General features: G+C 42.4%; 1 protein-coding gene across 4 annotated transcripts in view; it reads right to left on the bottom strand.

Moving 5' to 3' along the window:
* Window positions 1–19,713, bottom strand: part of COLQ (collagen like tail subunit of asymmetric acetylcholinesterase) — a 79,692-nt gene that overhangs the window by 31,355 nt on the left and 28,624 nt on the right. For 2 of the 4 annotated variants that reach the window (XR_002093705.2, XM_006265243.4), the window contains exons 2-7: window positions 12,293–12,405; window positions 10,051–10,155; window positions 5,907–5,951; window positions 5,150–5,176; window positions 3,437–3,508; window positions 36–98 (exon numbers count right to left, since the gene is read on the bottom strand). Coding sequence is in view for 3 of the 4 variants with exons in the window: in XM_006265243.4 (XP_006265305.1) it covers window positions 36–98; window positions 3,437–3,508; window positions 5,150–5,176; window positions 5,907–5,951; window positions 10,051–10,155; window positions 12,293–12,405 (425 nt within the window). In the remaining variant the exon portion in view is untranslated. Of the gene's footprint in view, window positions 1–35; window positions 99–3,436; window positions 3,509–5,149; window positions 5,177–5,906; window positions 5,952–6,082; window positions 6,270–10,050; window positions 10,156–12,292; window positions 12,406–19,713 lie in introns of those variants that run through there. The other 2 variants (XM_019498062.2, XM_014603124.3) reach the window with 2 other exon arrangements.

Genomic DNA, 19,713 nt, shown 5'->3' with positions numbered 1-19,713 from the left:
TGGTGTCTGAAAATGCAGCAGCTGGGTTAACAAACCTTGAAGCCCATTGGTCCTCTTGTACCTGGTAATCCCATCACACCCAAATCTCCCTTTTCACCCTATGGGGGATCAATAAAGAGAGTTATTGATGGTGACTCTTGAAAGATGTCATATATTTGAACAGCGGCATGTTCAGTGTTTGTGTTAGATGTATGATGTGCCTGTCTTCTACAACTCTCAAAGCAGTGTTAGTACAGTTAAGACTAAGTTCTATACTAGCAGCCTATACTGCATAAGTCTCCACAGGTTGGCTCATGTCTTCTATCATCATCTCCTTGGCCCTGTTTCTCTTCCTATGTGACATGTTTCAGCATTCCCTGAAATGTAGGCAATTATCAGTGCATTTTTGATTCCATGATGTTTACTGTTACAACCTAATGTGCCTTACCTACACCACTTCCGTGAGTTGCAATGACTGACGCTGGAGTCTGCTGGGATCTTCTTGATTTCAATTAATATATTAGTGTCCTGATTATGTTGATATTAGGTCTGAGAAATCAATCACCCTACAGTGTTGCCTGTCAGCTTCTGATTCCTCACAAGGCTTTGTAGCAACTTTTCTGGCTGTTGTCAGCTAAGATATTGACCTTCTGAGAAAAGTAAACCACAGGGTCTGTGCACAATTGCAGCAGCAGCAGTCCTGGTAAGCAGATTTTTGTCTTTTGTATTTATTTGTTTATTTATTTTTGCTCTCTGAAGAAGGAAGCTGCTTGGCCTTCATAGCCCTAGCAGTGAGCAAGATTTTCTTGCTGGCTGCAGCCTAGGCAAGAGTTAATGGAAGGGAAGAGGAGACTTGGTGATACTGAATGGAAGAGAAGAGATGTGAAGGACAGTGGAAACCTGGAAGAAGATTAATAGTGAAGGAAAGAGACAGGAGACCTGGAAGTGGGGAAGAGAGAGAGAAAACTGTCCAAAGGAGGTCTGACGAAAGAAGACCTGGAAGTATGTCCGTGGGAAAGGAGAGGCACCGATTAAAATAACGGTAATAGTGAAGATGGGCTACAAGAAAGGGAAGGGTAACCTACACTAAAAAACTAGGATTTATGAAAGGTAATGGAAAAATGAACCAGGTTTCCATTTTTAAATACATTTTCTCTCTTCACTTCTCATATTGTGGAAGAGCAAGACTTCAGTTCTCATTGCTTTCAGGTGTCATTATTTCCCTGTTCTTGTTCCATATGAAGCATGACCCTTTTATTACTAATGTAGATCAAGCTCAGAAAAGCCTCAATACAAACATTACCATGTTCAGTAGTATGGGGTTCCTTGTCTAACTTTCATTTATAACCAGTTTTAGGAAGCCTTTATCATCTGCTGTCCAGCTATGGCTTGAAATCAGAAACATTCCACTGTCATCATGCAGTCCCTCCTTTAACAAAGAGAAACTGAAGGGCCTGAGATGCTTATAAAAAAATTTTTTTTTAATAGTAAACATTACATGCAATGCTTTTGCCCGATTACATATTGGATTTAATGTATATAGCAATCTTGGAACGAATAAAAACATTTCCTAAAATATAGTGCATATACCTCTACTATAGTGAACAGCCGTGCATAAGGGAGTGCTCAATAGGGGAATACTCTACAGCATTTCTAAAAAGAACAGTAATAAAATAACTACTTTGTTACTGCAAACTCAAAGCCAGTCCTGTTATTTCTTCTGTGCTTTACTATCAATAGTCAGTATCATGAAGACCAGTAATGTTAGCAAGCCATGGTGACATATGATGAGCAAAACATTTATTATGACTGACTGGACAAGACTGGATAGTACACAACTGATCAGTGTACATACAAGTATTTGTCCCTGTTCATGAACGTCATCCTCATCCTCATGATTATAATGCTTTAGTTACGAACCCTAGAACCAGCTCCTCAGCTGATGTAAATGCATATATTTACACTGGGCATACATGTACAAAGTATACAGTCAAGAATTGCATGCAGTGTACAAAGAAAAGGATAAACAAATGGTCATAGAAGGGGGAAAAACGCAGTTCTGATACACTGGTTCTTGTGACATTACGCAGACCTATAATACCATATTTGCTCAAATATAAGATGACCCTGAATATAAGACAAACCCCAATAATTAGATTCTATATATGGAAATTGTATGCATTTATTACAATTTTCCAGGTATAGAATCTAATTATTGAAGATTTGCCTTAAATTTGTTTCCCTCCCACTTGTATAGCATGGAAAGTAAATCTGGGAGGTCAGGTAGCCCCCTTGTCCTCTGCCTCTTCCCCAGTATCTTCCCCCTGCAACCCTTTCCACCCCTCCTTACTGTCAAACCCTGCTCTCCCTAAGCACATGGAAGTGAGGAGCAAATTTGAAAACACTGACCTTGAAACAAACATACCTGTAGTAATTTGCATATAGTACCCATAAACTTACTTCATCCAGAATTGATGCATTTTACCTTTTTTGAACCTGCAACAAGTTTTAGCAGAGGTATTCCATAAACACTTTTAAGCGGCACTTTTGTACCTATGTATATATATTACAAACTATGTGTGATAGTAGTCCAAAACCAAAAGGCTCATGATTTACTATGTGATTCATTGGTCTGGGCCACAGCAGCCAACATTTCAAGCCAGGGTGACCCCACAGCTGAGCACTGCTCAGTATGTGTGTGTACTCCAGATACCCCTCATAATAGATCCATCTGCTAATTAGCCCTCATGTATGACTGGAACCCAGGTGTTCTTGTCTCAGGTCCTGGGATCCTCCAAAAAATTATATGCAGATGATACGCAACCTGCTCTGGCTCCACCTCCTGGAGTATGCGGCCACACTAATAGTATGTGACAGGCTGAAAGAGGGGGTGACAAAGGGATTCTGAGTTAAATGTTTGAGGCTCTGCTTGTTAATGTTTGCCAGATATTTAAGGCTGGTGAAGAAACAGGAATAATTGGAAATGGGAAAGAAAGATGCAGACCAACTGTAGGAATGAAGAGGAAGTCGAAACGTATACAACATAGTGGTTCACCATGACTTAAAAAAGAGTCAGCGGTGAATGGGACTGCACTCAGTGAACACTACCATAAATCTTATTCAGACTAGCATGTTTGCACAACATGGGCCTTATGTTTTATAGTTATGATCAGTGTTGGCTGCATTTAATCGTCTTCATAGTTGGTTTCCATTACCAAGCACATGCTGCTTTTGGCAGCAGTTTAGTGATAGGCAATATATTTTATGAGGCTTTCTGATATGCAAATATAAGACAGCAGGGAAAAAAACCTCATCTTGTACTCAGGTAAATATGGTAAATGGTAAGTCTCCTTTTAATTTGATTTGGCAGTTGAACCTGTTATAATTCCTGAAGACCTTGAAAATTTTGCCCCGTGCACTATACACACTCAATGTGGTAAAAGTGTTTAAATCTTACCTTAGGTCCCATTGGCCCAGGCCATCCAATTGGTCCTGGCATTCCAGGGACTCCTGGAGGACCTGGTCTACCCTTAAAAAGAAATGATCGAGTATTGTATTATGATGGATTTAACATTGTTCCACCACAAAAAGCTCCATCACATAAAAGACGCATGAAAAAGAGTTTTCTGAGACCAATACATTCTCTTCCAGAAAGATAACTGAAGGTGATTCATTATTTTGACATTTTTTAATTCAAAAGGCAATATGCTTTCTATTGATCCTCATGGGGGGAAAGCTTGGACTCTCAGAAACACAGAGATATGCTGATTCAGATCGGCAGATCAGCAATAGAAGAAGTCTATATGCAATGTAAAGGGTTTATGCTTAAAAGCAGGATTAAATTCTTCTCTCAGTTCAGTGTAAGTTAGAAGTAACTCCTTGTAGTTACATCAATACTGTATGCACTCAATATACTGTGAAAATAGAATCGGACATTATATTCACTAACATGCATCCCTATAGATTCCTTTAACTTTTTTTTCAAATATTAGTCTAATAAATATTATGAGTAATAATTATTCTCCTCCTTCCTAAGAGCAGTAGAACCATCTCCTCAGCTGGTATAAATCAAGATAACTCCACTGATTTATGAGGAGTTGGCTTTAGACAACTGGTAAAGACAGCAGGGGTGAAAAGTTACCCTCAAAATAAACGAGTCAACTTTCATAGAAATCAATAGAAGTTGTACCGTGAATTTGGACCCATTTCTCTTTGGTACCTGTTTTTTTTAAATCAGAAGAGTAAGCATTCCAGTGTCTAAGATGCTCAGCCCCATTTTCATGTACGCCGACAAATGACTATCTCTGAAGTAGTACTGTTCTGGACACTCAGATCTACATAGGTAATTTATCTCTCCTCTGTTTGTCATTTGCAATCTAAATAAATAATAATCATAATTAGCTCATACGTTCACATGGTTTTGAATGAATTTGAATTGCTGATTTGTGTTTAGTGTTAAAATGTTATCTCTTTTTCTGGTGACTGACTTATCCTCTGCATAGCTCTGATTTCATCCTGCAGAGGATCTTTTGGCTTCTTTTGAAAATTAATTACATTAAATGAAAGCACTTAGCCACAGAGATGAAATATTTCGTAACAAGACGCAGGGGCACATTCTTTTGGCAATACATCATGGCTCACATGTCATCAACTATGAGAGTGTAGTCAGCATATTGTGTGGTGCCAGAACCTCTCAACTGTAGTTCTTAAAGATTATTTCTTTTTCACTGTTACATTAATTTAATTGAGCACAGGTCTTACAGAGTGGCCGACTCAGACTTGCATTCTACTGTAGATCAGTTAGGATTTTATTTTTGATATGGAAAGGTTTTTTTATGCTTAGGTCCTAAAAACTACTCTCACTGGATATAAAGATCTAGTTGAGGCTACCCTCCACTCTTCTTTAACACATTACAGAGATGTATATCTTACCATCCATTTTTATGTAGTATACGAAAGGACTCCAACAGGATTTCAGTGCATGGAACAATGGCAGGGTATGACCCAAATTTCTATACTGCACAGGTCTGCTACCAGTGTAGGCATGGGCATGGGTTAGCCTCTAGCTTTATTTAAATAGATTTTATTTAGCTATTTGTTGGGTTTATTCCTAACAGCTGCTGCATAGCAATTATAATATCGGTGCCTAAGAAAGCACTGTAGTTCATACCTTTCTTCCTGGTCTGCCAATCTCCCCCTGTCAATGAAACAAACATATTAGGAGTGCAGATGCCACATGAACCATAGCAGGTACATTTTGTGTTGAATGCATCTGTGTGTCCATGACTTTGTTTTACAAGCTAAATTGGGCAGGATGAACATAACAGAAAAATGGCCTCCTCACTGAAGGCATAGGCCCCAGTTGAACAGTCTTTTCTTATGCAGTAAAGCATCTAAACATATTTACCTTTAGGTAAGTATTTCAATGTCTTGTTGAATATGTATGGATTTAAGCAGGCACTTATAGGCATTTTGCTAAGCCACAAAGTTTAATATACAAACAGAATGGTCTATCCAAATTAACATACATATTAGTATGCTGCATATGGTGGCTGTTTCCCATTCCCTCCCATGTGGTATGATTTTCCCAAGTTACTACACAACAGTGGTTCATTGAATCTAAGTGGGACCTGTGCTCCTCAGCTGCTTAAGGGCTTTGGAAAATCCCATCCACCAACCAGCTTTTCCTAAAATATTTTGTAAATATTGAAAACAGTATTATGAAAAGCTGTATAGCATATCCACAATGAGACAGAATATTTACAGATGAAACTTCAAATCACAGCCTGGGAACTGATCTAGTGCTTCCAACTATGGCTAAAGTAAACCCCTGCCTACCCAAAAAGCATCTCTCACGTAAAAACAAGATCCAAAGCACTCATCCTTTCCACAGCACATACGCACCAAACGGTGAAACATCTACTTACTTTTTCTCCTTTTGGTCCCATTATACCAGGAATTCCTTGGGGGCCCTAGGCAGAACGTTGAAAGATGTAAAATTATATTTAGAATGTATATATCTCAATTGGCTGTTTCCTTTCCCTTTTGCTCTGCCCATTTGTCAATATATATTTGCTCATATATTAACAGAGCAGTGCACAACCTTTTTGCCCTGTGGGCAGGATGGGCAATGTTCAGTCTGTGCAGGGGACAGATGTAGCTGGAGGGCCTGATCCAGCATGCAGAGGGTGTCAGGCAGCAGCTTGGTCCTGATCCAGCTATGAAGGGGGAGGGGCTGTTGCCCAGCCGGAACACAGCCCTATGGGGAGAGGGGGAATTGCTCAGACCCAGTCCAGTACCGCAGAGAGGAAGGGACTTGGTCTAACCCTGATCCAGCTGCAAAGGGGAGGGGTGCATGGCCTTGCCCCAGTCAAGCTCTGCAGGCCTTGGGAATTTGGCCACAGGGGAGAAGTGGCAATATTAATTGCCGCTGCTCCCCCACCACCAAATTTCCTGACCCATGGGGAGCGCTGTGGGCCAGATTTGGATATGGGCTAGGGATTGAGCACCCCTGTTCACAGAGCGATGGCACAGGATGAGGGAGATAATTATTTTCCTTTCTGAATACTGCTAAACCAGGTTGGATTTTGAACCCTGAGTCAGAAAAATTCTGAAAAACAAAGTTTGGACTTTAGCATGTAGCAGATGGCAGGTATACAAAAATAAGGATAAAGGATCTCATAAGCCTGTATAGTAAGAGACACTAACCCCAGAGCATAAATTATTAACTTCAGTGCCCATGCGTCTCACATAAAGTCTGTACAATCCAAAATGCAATGTAAACTAAACATAATGCTGAATTAATTGGATTCTATCTTGATTTGCAAACAACTGTAAGTTACACCATTGAAAGCAATGAAGTCATTATTACATAGAAACAATGGAGTAATTTTAGATTTACAGTGCTCTAACTCAGATTCTAAATTGGCCACCCTTGTGTAGATCTGAGGTAAAATGAAAAAGTAAAACTCAGCTCCAGCCCTGCAGAAAGCCATTTTGTTTGACTCATATCAAGGTCATGCAAGTTGCAAAGAAAAAAAAAGTTTTGGAACTACCACCTTAGCGGGGGTTTTTTTACTAGTATTTCCTTTTCGTGTGCCAGCAGCTGAAATGATACTGCCCAGAGAATTTCCACTCTGAGCTTTGGAGCCATGAGCCCCTTATAAAATACATTCCTGTGGTTTATAATTAAAAAAGCCAGGGGACATGCTACTCAGTTTCTCCTGCATATGATCTTGATAAGACCTGCTGGACAAATAGTTTTCACGTGTCTTTGGAAAAAAGAAAATAATCAGAAAACATTGCTGTATTAACACTCTTTTGTCACTGGACTTTGAAGATCATCTCATTCCTTATTATTGCTCTTTTAGTTAAATAAAGAATTGATATCAAGAGGATAACAATTTGAATCTTTACAGACTCTATTGTTAGACAAACAGACATTGTTGTGTTTCATATATATTACCACTTCATAAATCCTCTGTGACATATATAACAGCAGACATAAAACACTGCTGAATGCAGTGCAGGAGCACCAGGATCTTCTCCACATCACTAATCTTTACACCCCTTTCACAAAATCTGCCTGCCTTACCACCGCTTTCAGCAAAGATATGACAGGAGGATACCATAACATGGTCTCATACTGTAAGACTTGATTACTTTTACAATATGTATTACAGAATATTTACTAGTATATTATGAAGTGGTAATTGTCACACTCTTGAACAAAGCTCATATTTCAATGTGCTCTCTTTGCTTTAAAAATTCTGTTTGGGAACTTTTCAAATTTGTAATTTTCAGTAATCCCTAGTAAGTCTCCTAAGGCACTACCTGTCTATCATATCATGTCCACTGCTTCCCATTCTACCACCTTCCCAAAATACTCAAAGCAGTTCTCTAGAGCAGAGGTGACAAACTCATCTGGACCTTCAGTGGACTGGGCAGTGTGTGGGTCAACTCAGACCTGGGACAGCACTGGGGGCCGGATGATGGGGCACAGGCCACATCTTTGACACCTCTGCTCTAGAGAGACATCGGGTAGACAGATAGATAGATTATGTAGCTGAACTTCCAGCTGAACATTTTTGTCTAGATCCTACTATTTCTGGTTGGCAAACAGCTTTATAGACAGAGAAATAGATCTATTAGCATATTAATTCCTAGAGCTCTTGATCTTCCGGTAGAAAACAGCAGATATCAATATAAAAAAAACTAATCAAAATAAATTGTAGAATTGAAATATTGGGATTTAAATTGGTGTTATATGATTCAAGGTTTTACACTGGTTTAAAGCAGATGAAAACGGAGCGTTAACATGAGCTCTTGGAGGATATAAGGCAGGGGTCAGCAACCCCTGGCACTTGTGCCGAGCACGGCATGTGAGGCCATTTTGCTTGGCATGCCACTGCCAGCCTGGGCTCTAGGCAGCTGCTGCCAGCCAAGAAGCCCGGGCTGCTCCCAGCAGGTGGGTGGCGGCTGCAAGCCCTGCTGCAAGCAGCCTGGGCTTTGTGGTTGTCAGCAGCTACACAGAGCCTGGGCCATTTGCAACCAGAAGGCTGCAAACATCTGCTCCGGGCTCTGGCATCAGCTCCATACCAGCAGGTATGCGCATGCCTCGGAGCAGATGGTGTGGGAGGAGCCTGAGGCAGTGCAACCCTGGCCTCTTCCCCGCTGCCGGCACATTGCTGATGACTGGGCTCCGGAACCTGGCACAGCTGTTTGTAGCCAGCCTGGGGCATCTCCAGCAGGCAGTGGGCAGGCTGCAAACAGCTGTGCCAGGCTCCATGCTGGTGGCAACTGCATGTGCATTTCAGAGCGGACACCAAGAGGGCTGTGCTGCCTCAGGCCCTATATCCCCACCGTTCGCTCCAAGGAGTGCGTGAACCTGCCGGTATGGAGCTGATGCCGGAGCCCAGAGCAGCTGTTTGCAGCCTCCCACCTGCAGACAGCCCAGGCTCTGGTAGCTGCTGCCAACCATGGAGCCTGGGCTGCTTGCAGCAGGGCTTGCAGCTGAGCCCACCTGAGTCCCACCTGTTCCGAGCCCAGCCCTGTCCCAGCCCCCCACCAGGATGAGGCTGGCACTGCTCCTTGCCAGGAGCACTGCACCTTTTGCAGGCTTAGCTGTGCGGGGTGGGTGGGTGATGGGCAGGCTCCAGGCCAGGGCCTTGGCCGGCTGCAGCTCCCCAAGGAAGCACAGGGGCTCTGGCGGGACCAGGGCATTGTTGGGTTGGACTCTGTTAGTGGTCCAGGAGCCTGGCTCCATGAGCCTGTGCATCTGGTTCTGTATGTTTGTCTGCCTCTGTCTGGTTCTGTGCATCTGTGTGCGCACACATGTCTGGTTCTGGATGTATGTGTGCGCATGTGTCTATTCTGAGTGTGTTCTGGTTCTCTGTGTGCATGTGCATGTGTCTGGTTCTCTCTCTGCTCTCCTTTTTCTTTTTCTTTCTCTTTCTCTCTCTCTCTCTCATTGCAACATGCTCAACCAACAAGAAATACACAACAACAAAGGCAACATTTATGATTATTAAATATACTAATATGCACTGTGTCCTGGCAAGTACCCCCTCACACCCTGCCCTCATTTTGTTTTTCTGGCATGCCAGGACTCTGGCACCTTCCAAGGTAGACGTGCTTTTTTTTGGCACTCCAGCCAAAATACGTTGCCTACCCCTGATATAAGGCATAGGCAGGGGAGATGACAAGTATTATTTATACAAAATAAGAAATTTAAACTGAAGTATTAGATATTGTTAGAAGGTGAAGGCCATTTCCAAAAGGGCCGATCATTTTATAAGGAACACCGAAGGGTGTGATATGGTTTAGTCAAAGATGCAGTCATGAATGACGAGTGCGCTTGGTGGCTGGGGGGGCACGGCGGCAGCAGCACGGTGTCAGTAGGCGGGAGCTCCTGCAGACACCGCTGGTCGTGTCAGCGGCGGGGCCAGCAGCGATTGCTCGCAGGCACCGCCAACAGTGTCATTGGTGCCTTTTTGTAAGGGGAGCACCGCTACACTCAGGGGGTGCACATGCGTGCACCCCCTACACACTGCTTCTAGATGCAGTACTTACCTGGGGGCCAGGAGGCCCTAAGGGGCAATCAGATTCTGGTAAACATGAAGCTTGTGTTATCTGAAGTTCTTGACCAAAGTTTTTCAAATCAAGGTCCAGATGTTTCTAAATCAAAATAAATATATACCCATACATGCATCAGTACACATCATGCAGGGAGACACAAACAGTCAGCAACTCTATGGGCCTGTAGAGAATTTATATGACTCAGTTACAAGGAGGCTTGTGGTTTATCAGTTTTCTTAACAAATACTTAATAATTATCACCCCAACCCTTTTCATTATCCCTCATATTATCTTCCCTTCCACTAGAGCTCTCATATCTGTATTTCAGTACCACTTCATTGTCCTTCTAAGACAGGGTAGGATCCAAATCTATTCTTAAACTTGATTTTGTTCCCTGCAGGCAAATTTATGGATAGCAGCACCTCTACAGAAATAGCTTCTTTGCTCTAATAATACAAACTATATTAGATAGTGTTAAAGACTGAGGGAACTTCAGTCTAATGATACTTAACTAGTGGAGAGTCATTCATTACAGGCCAGATCCAACTCCTTTTCAAGTCAGTGAAATGTCTGTCAGTGACTGAAGGGAATGTTGGATCAGGTCCTAGATGAACAGAGGTTGTAATCATGTTAGTGCCCAGCACAGAATCTGCTACATTAACACGTGAATAAGGAAACCTAGAGATTCAGTCACAAAATCTTAAGTTTAGTATTAGAGCTGGTTTCCCACTACTTGCATTAGTAAACTGCCTGGTGGCATAAGAAAATTGATACTGAAAAGAAGAAGAAAGATCCAGAATAATGGGATTAACAAAACTAGCCTTTGCTTCAAAAACTGAATATCCATTACTCATCTGAGTATTCAGTACAGAAAATATGCTGTATTCCCATGGAAAATCCCACATTGTAGAATTTGGTGCCAATGAGGCTCATATCATTTAATGAGTCTCATATATCAATATAGTGATTAGCTTGCTTTATAGAATTATTTAATAGAAAGAATAAAGGCACTCTTCAGGCATTCTCAACTACAGTTGAGTTTGACTAGTAATTTTTGAAGTACTACAGCTAAGAAATAATAATTGGCATTAATAACAATTTCATAACATAACATAAAATAAAATAATCTTCCTAGGACATCAAAGAAAAATTAATTAGGTGTGTAGCATTACAAAGAGAAATTAAAGAGAGATCAACAGTAAAATTCTCTCTTGGGTACAGAATGTATTGGAACCAAGGGATGTTTGTGGTAAATATAAATATATAGGTACTTAAGCACACACATGCTATCTATATGTGTATATACTGATATCAAAAGCATAATGATTTGATTCTTTACACATTCTTTATATTTGTGTGTGTATGTGTTTGTATTCATATATATATATATACACACACATATACACTATATATAAAAATAGATTCTATAATCAATTCATTACCCTCTTGATATCAATATGGATATGTGTATATAGTCTATGTGCATGTACATACACTCACATACTTTATATATTAGATACACACATGCATGCGTATATGTACACACATGGGATGGATTAACTATGCACATACACAGACAACTGAAAATGAGGAATTCCATATTAAGTACATCCTCTGAAGAGCCACAGCTTTGGAATAAAGGAATAAAGGAGATGGGACTGGAATTCAGAATTAAGGCTAATGGAAAGGTAATCGGGAGAACACTATGAGTTAGTCACGTTATTGACAATATGAGGACAAATTTGTCTCTGTTACTTAAATCCATAGCCAAAAACAAGTTCAAAGTTGGGTTGTGCAGTGTGTGGGTCAAGCTAGGGTGCTGTGCTAGAGTAGGTACGGCATGAGAATTTCTACAGGCAGTGGTCACTGATGTGGCTAGCAACACATTCAGCTGCCTTTGAATACCCAGCCCAACCACCAGTTACCTACTGACAGCTGTGTTGACTGAAGGGCAGCTGCACAAGTGCAGAGCAGGGCTCAAACTCATGTCTGTGGAGCCACAGTAAGAGACCTTCATCAATCTCTCATCACATCCCACACTTAAATCTGAGGACTCACATCCAGATAACATGAGCTTGAATTAATATCTACACAAACCTGTTACACTTGCTGCAGCCTTGTTATGTAGCAAGATGGGACTGCTGTATTATAAACAACCAGGCACTGCTAAGTAAAGATAGACTAGTATTTTTTTAAAATAGTGGAGTCAAGAAAAATGCACCCACGTACTACTTACAGGATTCCAGCTGTGCTTGAAATATGGTGGTGGAAATAATGGTGGTGGGGGAGGAGCAAGGAAACAGCATGCTCTCTTATTCATTCGTTTCTTCTGCTCCAAGCAAGGAAGGTCTGTTCAAAAGAAATGCTCGTTCATTAACTACAGTGGAAGTACAGCTAGATAAAACAATGCCTGAGGCTCTTAAAGAATAAAATTCATCTTATTTACACAAGCCTCCTATAAGATCCTGGATCCATCTTAAGGTCTTGTTTTAGCCTAACATTTGAGCACATGTAGAATTTGCGCATTTAAGTCCTACTAGTTAAATAAGACTACTGAAAAAGTTTTCCATAATTATCAGCTCTTCACTGAAACTAGGCCTAAACCCTTAACATGGCAATTAAATGGAATTACTGCAGAAAAGTTCAAGGCAGCAATTAGAGAATACCAAATATTCACAGCAATAAAATATTAGCACAAGCCAAATGATATTTGGTAGATAAATATTCAGTCCTGGAACTGATGAAACTCAGTTCACCAGGAACTGATCAGGAGGACCTCTGACACCCACTGAAGAGGGATGCTCCTCCTTTGCTGCCTATGGGGTCCTCTCTCTGTGTAGAGGAGGGAATGAGAAGCTCATGTTCTGCACAAGAAAGGGAAAGAGAAACACCAGCTCTCCACCTTCCTGGAGGAAAGGCAACTGAAGTACCATTCTGAGACTGAGAAGAAGGAACAGAGATTTCCATGACCTCATCTGGTGTATCTAGCCATCCTCCCTTCTTCCTCCTTATATGCTCCAGCTCTTCTCTACTGCTACCTAGAGCCAGAGTGTAGCACAACAGCTTTGCATCCTGGGGTGTGGCTGTGCATGGGCCAGCACTGGCTGCTGCAGTACTGATGGCTGTGGTGTGTCCAGCTGCTGCTCTACAATGGGTGCCCAGTTTACCTCTCCTCCCTCTCCTCAGTTATACTTCTGCCCAGACCTCTAATCTGAGACAGATCCAGGAATCTCTCAATGTGATGGCCCCAATCCCTGTTTGTAAATAATGGCCATCCAGCTGTCTTTCCTCCACTCCAGTCTTACAAGAGTGACTGACTGGGTCCACTTCTTCCCAATCCATGGGAAGGTCCTCAGGGAGAAGAGTCATTGTTCATCCCCTTTATTCTGGAGAAGCAGTGCTGGTAAGCAGTAGGCTCTGGAGCCTGATTTGAACATGGGGTCTGAAATGCTCCAGAAGGCAGCAAGCTATACATAATAAACTCTGTTTCCCGTGTTTCTTCTGGTAAATATGTAGTTCTGTCAAAGGCATCTCATCCCTCAAGTTCAGTCCAGTGTTGGAGAGGTACAGATCCTGCTTTATTCCTGCAGAAAGGGGGAAGGGGATAGGCAGGCAGCATGCTACTTGAAACCCTCTCCAGGAACTAGTGGAGGGAAACTGGCACCATTTTGGTCCCCAAAAATTGGGAAATGGGGACAAGAGGCACTTGGCCACCACTAACGATATCAGAGGGGAAGCACGAGTCATTGGGCTACCCACCTTGAAAACATTTTAAGGAAGTGGTAGCAGGGAAACCTGGGACTTATCAGAAAAAAGGGGATTCCATGTTTTTTTTTCTTGAGAAGAGAAGGGTTAGGGTAGAAATTTGTAGGAGTGCACCAGTAGAGATTGTTTGGGCCAATATTGATGGCCGATTTTTAAGGAGGCATATCAGCAGATACTGATCCACTTTCAGATATGCAGCCCAGAAGCTGGAAAAGCAATGTACTGCTGGTAAGTCTGTTATGGGGGAAGGGAGAGGGTGTTGTTGGGGGGCAGATCAAGACCCCCATGGTGAGGGAAGGAGTTGGGCCGGGGCATGGGATGGAGCCACAGCTTGTCCAAGGAGTGCGGGGGGGAAGGGGAGGGGAAGGTGGTTCCTGCCACTGCACGCACCTCAGGAGAGCATGGGGTGGGGGGGCACGTCCCCAGATGTGTGCAGGGCAAGGAAAGCTGCCTTTACGGGCTGGGGCTGTGCTGGGCTCTTCCTGGCGGGGGGTCCTGGGCCAGGCTGTGCTCAGGGCAGGCAGCGGTGACACTGGGAGGGAGCTATGGGGGGGTATACGCAGCAGTGGTAGCCATGCCCCTCACAGCCCCAAACAAGCCACAGCACCGTTCCGTGTCTCACCCCGGCTGGGCAGCCCCACTCCCTCACTCACCACGGGGGGGGGTGTCTCAATCTGCACCCCCCCACGCCCCTTCCCTCCCCCTTCCCCTTCCCCTTCCCCCACAACAGACTTACCAGCTAGATGCAGCTCTCCAAGCTTTCCAAGCTACAGGGCTGTACTCCTTGCTGTCTATGTGCTGCGCTGCAGCTACGTGCATTCAAGGGGCATTTATTGACCTTTGAATCAGCCACATCAGGCAAAAAAGCTGATTTCTGATACAGTCCATTTTCTTTATACCAGTGCTTATCTGATATCAGATGGATGTATCAGTGCACCTCTAGAAATTTGTGTCACTGAATAGCACCTAAATATTGGAACCCCTATATTTAAATATTACCTAATTTCAAAAAACATACATCACTATTCCAAATTACATTCCGAGAGATTTCTCAGAAATCTCTCAAGTACAGCCATGGTTACAATTTGCATGTTAAGGATTTTTTTCTTTTTTCATTAGCATTTTACAGTACATGTGAAGTAAGAAAAGCACAACAATCTAGTAATTTACCACCCAAGTAGAAGTTACTTGCACATGCGACTTCACTAACTAATATTACTCCTGTTTTCATTCATTTCAAGCAAGTAAATGCTATTTGCTTGCCACATAACTATTTTAAGCCAGTACTTTTCTCTAGCATACAACAGAAAGAAGTTGTGGGGGTACTGTTGGAGATTATGTTTCTCGGATGAGACCTAGAACTGAGATCTTGACCCTTCAAAGCATATAATTATGTTGTTTAATGCAGGGTAGTGCTGTGATGGCAATAACTCTGCTAGTGTGGAGCTCAAGCCAAGCTAATTTGCCCTGCTTATGTCCTTGTCATTAAAACTACCAAAGTACTAGTTGCAAAAATACAAGGAGTCCTCAGCACTGGTACAATTTAGTGATTGTCTGCATGGTTGTAGAAAGTAACAAGTAGCTGAATGTCTTCAGCATACTTCAACATGAAATGAACTGAGTGCTTTCATATGTGTGTCTGAGAGAGCGGCTGACAATGTGGAGCCTAACAAGGAGTATTGCAATTTCCTGGGACGTGTCTACAAAGCATGACTGGAGCCAGTAGATTCCTACTCCACCCACTCCTGCTATGTTCTGTGCATACATCAAAGCTTCCAAACAAACAGATGATATTAATATGAACACCTGAAATCTCAGAAATCAAAAACATTTATCAATGTTGATGTGACCCAGTTCTGTGCCATGCAAGTATGATTCTCATTACATTGGCCAACACCAGGGATGGAACAAACAACTTCTAAAAACTAAAAGAATATAGTCTTTACAGATAGTGCTAGAGAGAGACCCAAGTGCAACAGTCTGGCCTGAAGTCTAAGTGTGAGAGTGCTAGGCTATTGTTGCTATTGAATTATTAAGGTAAAAAGAGAATTTGGAAATTATTGGGGATGAGGATAATAGTCTGCAAAGTCACAAGCCTCAAGGGTAAGTTAGTTCATTGCATTGCTGAGTCTGACTGAAGGATTAGAAATTGAAATAGGCTATAACCATCTACTAGCAGTCCTCATTAAATTTCATGGTAGAGCTCCCTTAATTCTTATTAATGTTTATTTCCACCATTCACATTAAGACCTGATGCTATCTTGAAATGGGAATTGTTATATAATGCTCTTGAGCTGATCTGAAATACATTTCCTGAATTAGAAATAATAACAGGAGATTTTAATGCTAGAATTGGTGGCACCGACTCCCACGATAATGAAAATGTCATAAATGAAATATGGGGCATCTCCCCAGCAACCTTATGCGATAAGAAACTAAATGAAGAAGGGCAATGCATTTTGAAATTCATTGCAGAAGAGAAACTTGGAATGCGTAACAGATGAACTGGTAAAGATGTATCTGGGACTTTCACGTGAAACTCAAGGGGTACGCGTGATAGATTATATTTTAATAGAACCACATCTGTGGTGTAAGTATAAATAATTTGAAATTTTATCATTTGTGGAAGGTGACTGCTTCCCCCTCTCTCTAAAATTTCCATTAGAATCTTATGGGCAGCCTTCCCCAAAAACAATACAACTAGACCCCAAATTAGAAGTAACCTATTAGAAGAAAATTCAATGGAATAATGAGTTACAAGATGAATGTGTTGCTCTATTTAAACATACTTTCTCAGGTTACTTGTCTCATATTCTTAAAGTACAAGAACAGGTAATATGAAGCAGTTGTCCAGCAGTTGGAAAACACCTTAAAAAAAAGAGCATCTTTTTTGTGACTAGGCAGTAAGTGGCCATGGTTTTACAAGGACTGCTCTAAAAGTAAAGATGATTTAATAGATACTTTGGAGGAATACAAGTCTAAAAATGACTTCGCTTCCAACAGCTCAAGAAGATTAAACTATAAAATCAATAGCAAGAAGAAACTACATCAAATGAGCCTATGAGAAGAACTGGTAGCCATAGGGAAAAATAACAATAATTGACATTTTTAGCAAATTGTAGACAAAAGGGACAAATATTAGTTTAATTTCTGATGCATATATTCCTGAAGATGCATCTTATTTTTTTAAAATAAATTTAACAAATTACTCACAAATGGTGAAGGAAATGGTGGCTTTTCAGTGAAGGAAATGTTATCTGTTAATCTACAAGCAGATCATCATCTCACCACTCAATCTCAACTAAAATCATATAGAAGGATCTATATGAGATGTGAAAAGGCCCCTAGCCTTGATTTTCTTTCCTGAGAAATTTTCAAGGAATTCATTGCCTGGTGGTGTCCAATTTTGACTAAACTCTTTAATATAATTGTTTTAGAAGGCATGTATCCAATGCATTGGAATTAAAATATAACCTGATTTTTAAAAATGTTGATAAGAGAGATCCTGTGTCATGCTGCCCTATTAGTCTAATGCATATTCCTACCAAAATATTTGGGAGACATCTTTTTCATTCCCAGACACTGATTTCTAAAAATAATATTTTGGGAGAAGAGCAAACTGGTTTCAGAGAAGGCTATTTTTGAATGGAGCATAGCTTAGTGCTGTACTATTTAGCACCTAAATATGTATGTAGCTCTTGTTGCATGGTGCTAACCGCAGCTGTGTCCAAATGTTTGGGACCTGGGGTGCCAGGTAGCTCTACGCCCTGCTCAGCTCACCTAGGAGCGGCCAGAGGCTCCCTGAGAGGAAAGGCTTCCTTTACAATGGAAAGACCTTGCAGACTCATAAAAAACTATATACAGAATGTAATTATATACAGGAGGAAATTGCTACATGAAAACAAACAGTAAATAATATCAAAAGTTTAAAACTCTCTATTTATATTGCACAAGGATGAGTCTGTACAAGAACAACAGTTGATAACTATTTATACTTAAAATATACTCAAATCAATTAATACAAAGAAAATAACTTAGGCCATTTGTACATGCCTTGGGGGTTTACTTCAGTTTAATTCTCCCTAAATTGAAGTGGTGGGTTTTTAAAAACACTGCTTCAATTGAAGGTGAAGTAAACTCCCATGGCATGTACACAAGTGTCAGGCCTGATCCTTACCTGCCTCTCCAGCAGCAGGGAGGGGAGGGCGAGCTGCCAGCAGGCCAAGCAGTTCCTGAGCTATGGAGGGGAAGGGGGACATGTGCTTCCCTCCACAGCAGTGGCAGTGTCCCCCAGGTGGCACCCACCTGCAGACACCAAGCCCGGGCAGTCCCGGGGGGCACTGCAGCCGCAGAGGGAAGCACTGGGCCCCCACACAGCTCAGGTAGGCAGGCAGACTCCGGGGAGAAGAAAACAAAAAAAAGATCAGCTTTTTTTTCCCCTTCAGTGGATCCTGCCTGCACAGCCCCTGAGCTGCACGGGGCCCAGCGCTTCCCTCCGCAGCTGTAAGGTAGCAAACTAAAACACCTCAGACATGTTTTCTTTTGCTGCATGCCAAAGTCATTTAACACGCATTACACCGCCAACATGTGTAAACAGCTATGCCATTAAAGCGCATTATGCCACTGACATGTGTAAACAGCTGCGCCCTAAAGCGGTGCAAAAGGGCAGTAAACCACTTTAAAGGCCAGTTTTGTGGCATGTACAAATAGCCATGGGCACTATGTTAAATACTCATTGTACTAAATCCCTAATTAATTATTTACAACTACCAGCCAATCACCCTGCCTTATGCCCAACAAACGGGGGGAGGAGCAGTCCCTCACTCCTCTCACTACATGCTTGTGGGCTCCAGCTGCCTCGGGCTATCCCACACAGGCCCAGGCATCTCACAGTCCGCAAAGGCTGTTCCCACTCAGACCCTGCAAAACACAAATTCATCTCCCCACGCCTCCGCGTACTCTTCTCTGCCTGGGCACGGCCTCTCCAAGCCCACAGAGCTGCTTACGCAGTTAAACACACAGAGGGAGAGCAAGCCACCACTGGCTGACCAGGCAGCATCCCTAGGCTCACTTTCCCTTAAGGCACACCGAAGCTTCCCCGGGTCTTAACCCACACAGGCGTCCTGGGGACTTTTCCTAGCTGGCGTCTCTTGCCACCAAGCTGTCCCAGTCCTGCCACAGTCCTTTCCCAACCACTCACCCAGGGGGTTTATCACCAACCCCCACAGGCTCCAGTCCCAGTGGGGAAATCACCTCCCCGCTCTCTAGAGGTTTCCCAGGGCTATATCCCCATCCTAAGGAATTTGTTCAGCTCACTCGCAAACTCATCACACTAGCTCTAGGGGTCTGCTCTCTCTTGCCTGACCCTTCAGGCGCTCCACTGGTCTCTGGCCCACCCACGAAGGGTCCAGCAGGCAACCGCGGGTGGGACCACATTGCAGGCTCTCCCCAGCCCTTTTCACGCAGCATACGCCTCTCTCTCTCCATCCCGGGGGCAGGGAGATGCTCCGATTTTAAGGGGAGCTGCCCAGACAATCTCTGGACTGGAATTTTCCCAGGCTCCCTAACTGCTTTTTGAATCTTGCATCCCCTTCCTGGGGATAATACTAAACTATAAGTAAGGTGTCCCTGTTGGGGCAATCTCCCTCAAGTGTTCAGGCAGAGCCCGATGTAGGACACTGGGAAGGTAAATGCCCCTTAAACTACCTGTTACATGTAAAAAGATAAAAATCCTTTGCATGTAGCCTTCCTAGATTACAAGGAAGATATTGACTCCATAGACAGATTAAAATTATGGAAGAAGCTGGTAATAACATCAATGGATAAAGCTCTCATACAATTAATTGTTACTTCCTATTCAAATAAAGCATCTATGGTGCATCACAGGATTGG

This window comes from Alligator mississippiensis, chromosome 5, assembly GCF_030867095.1.
Source record: "Alligator mississippiensis isolate rAllMis1 chromosome 5, rAllMis1, whole genome shotgun sequence".
NCBI classification, from domain to species: Eukaryota; Metazoa; Chordata; order Crocodylia; family Alligatoridae; genus Alligator; species Alligator mississippiensis.
Note: the sequence above shows the minus strand (reverse complement) of the source record. Positions and strands in the feature narration are given on the sequence as shown.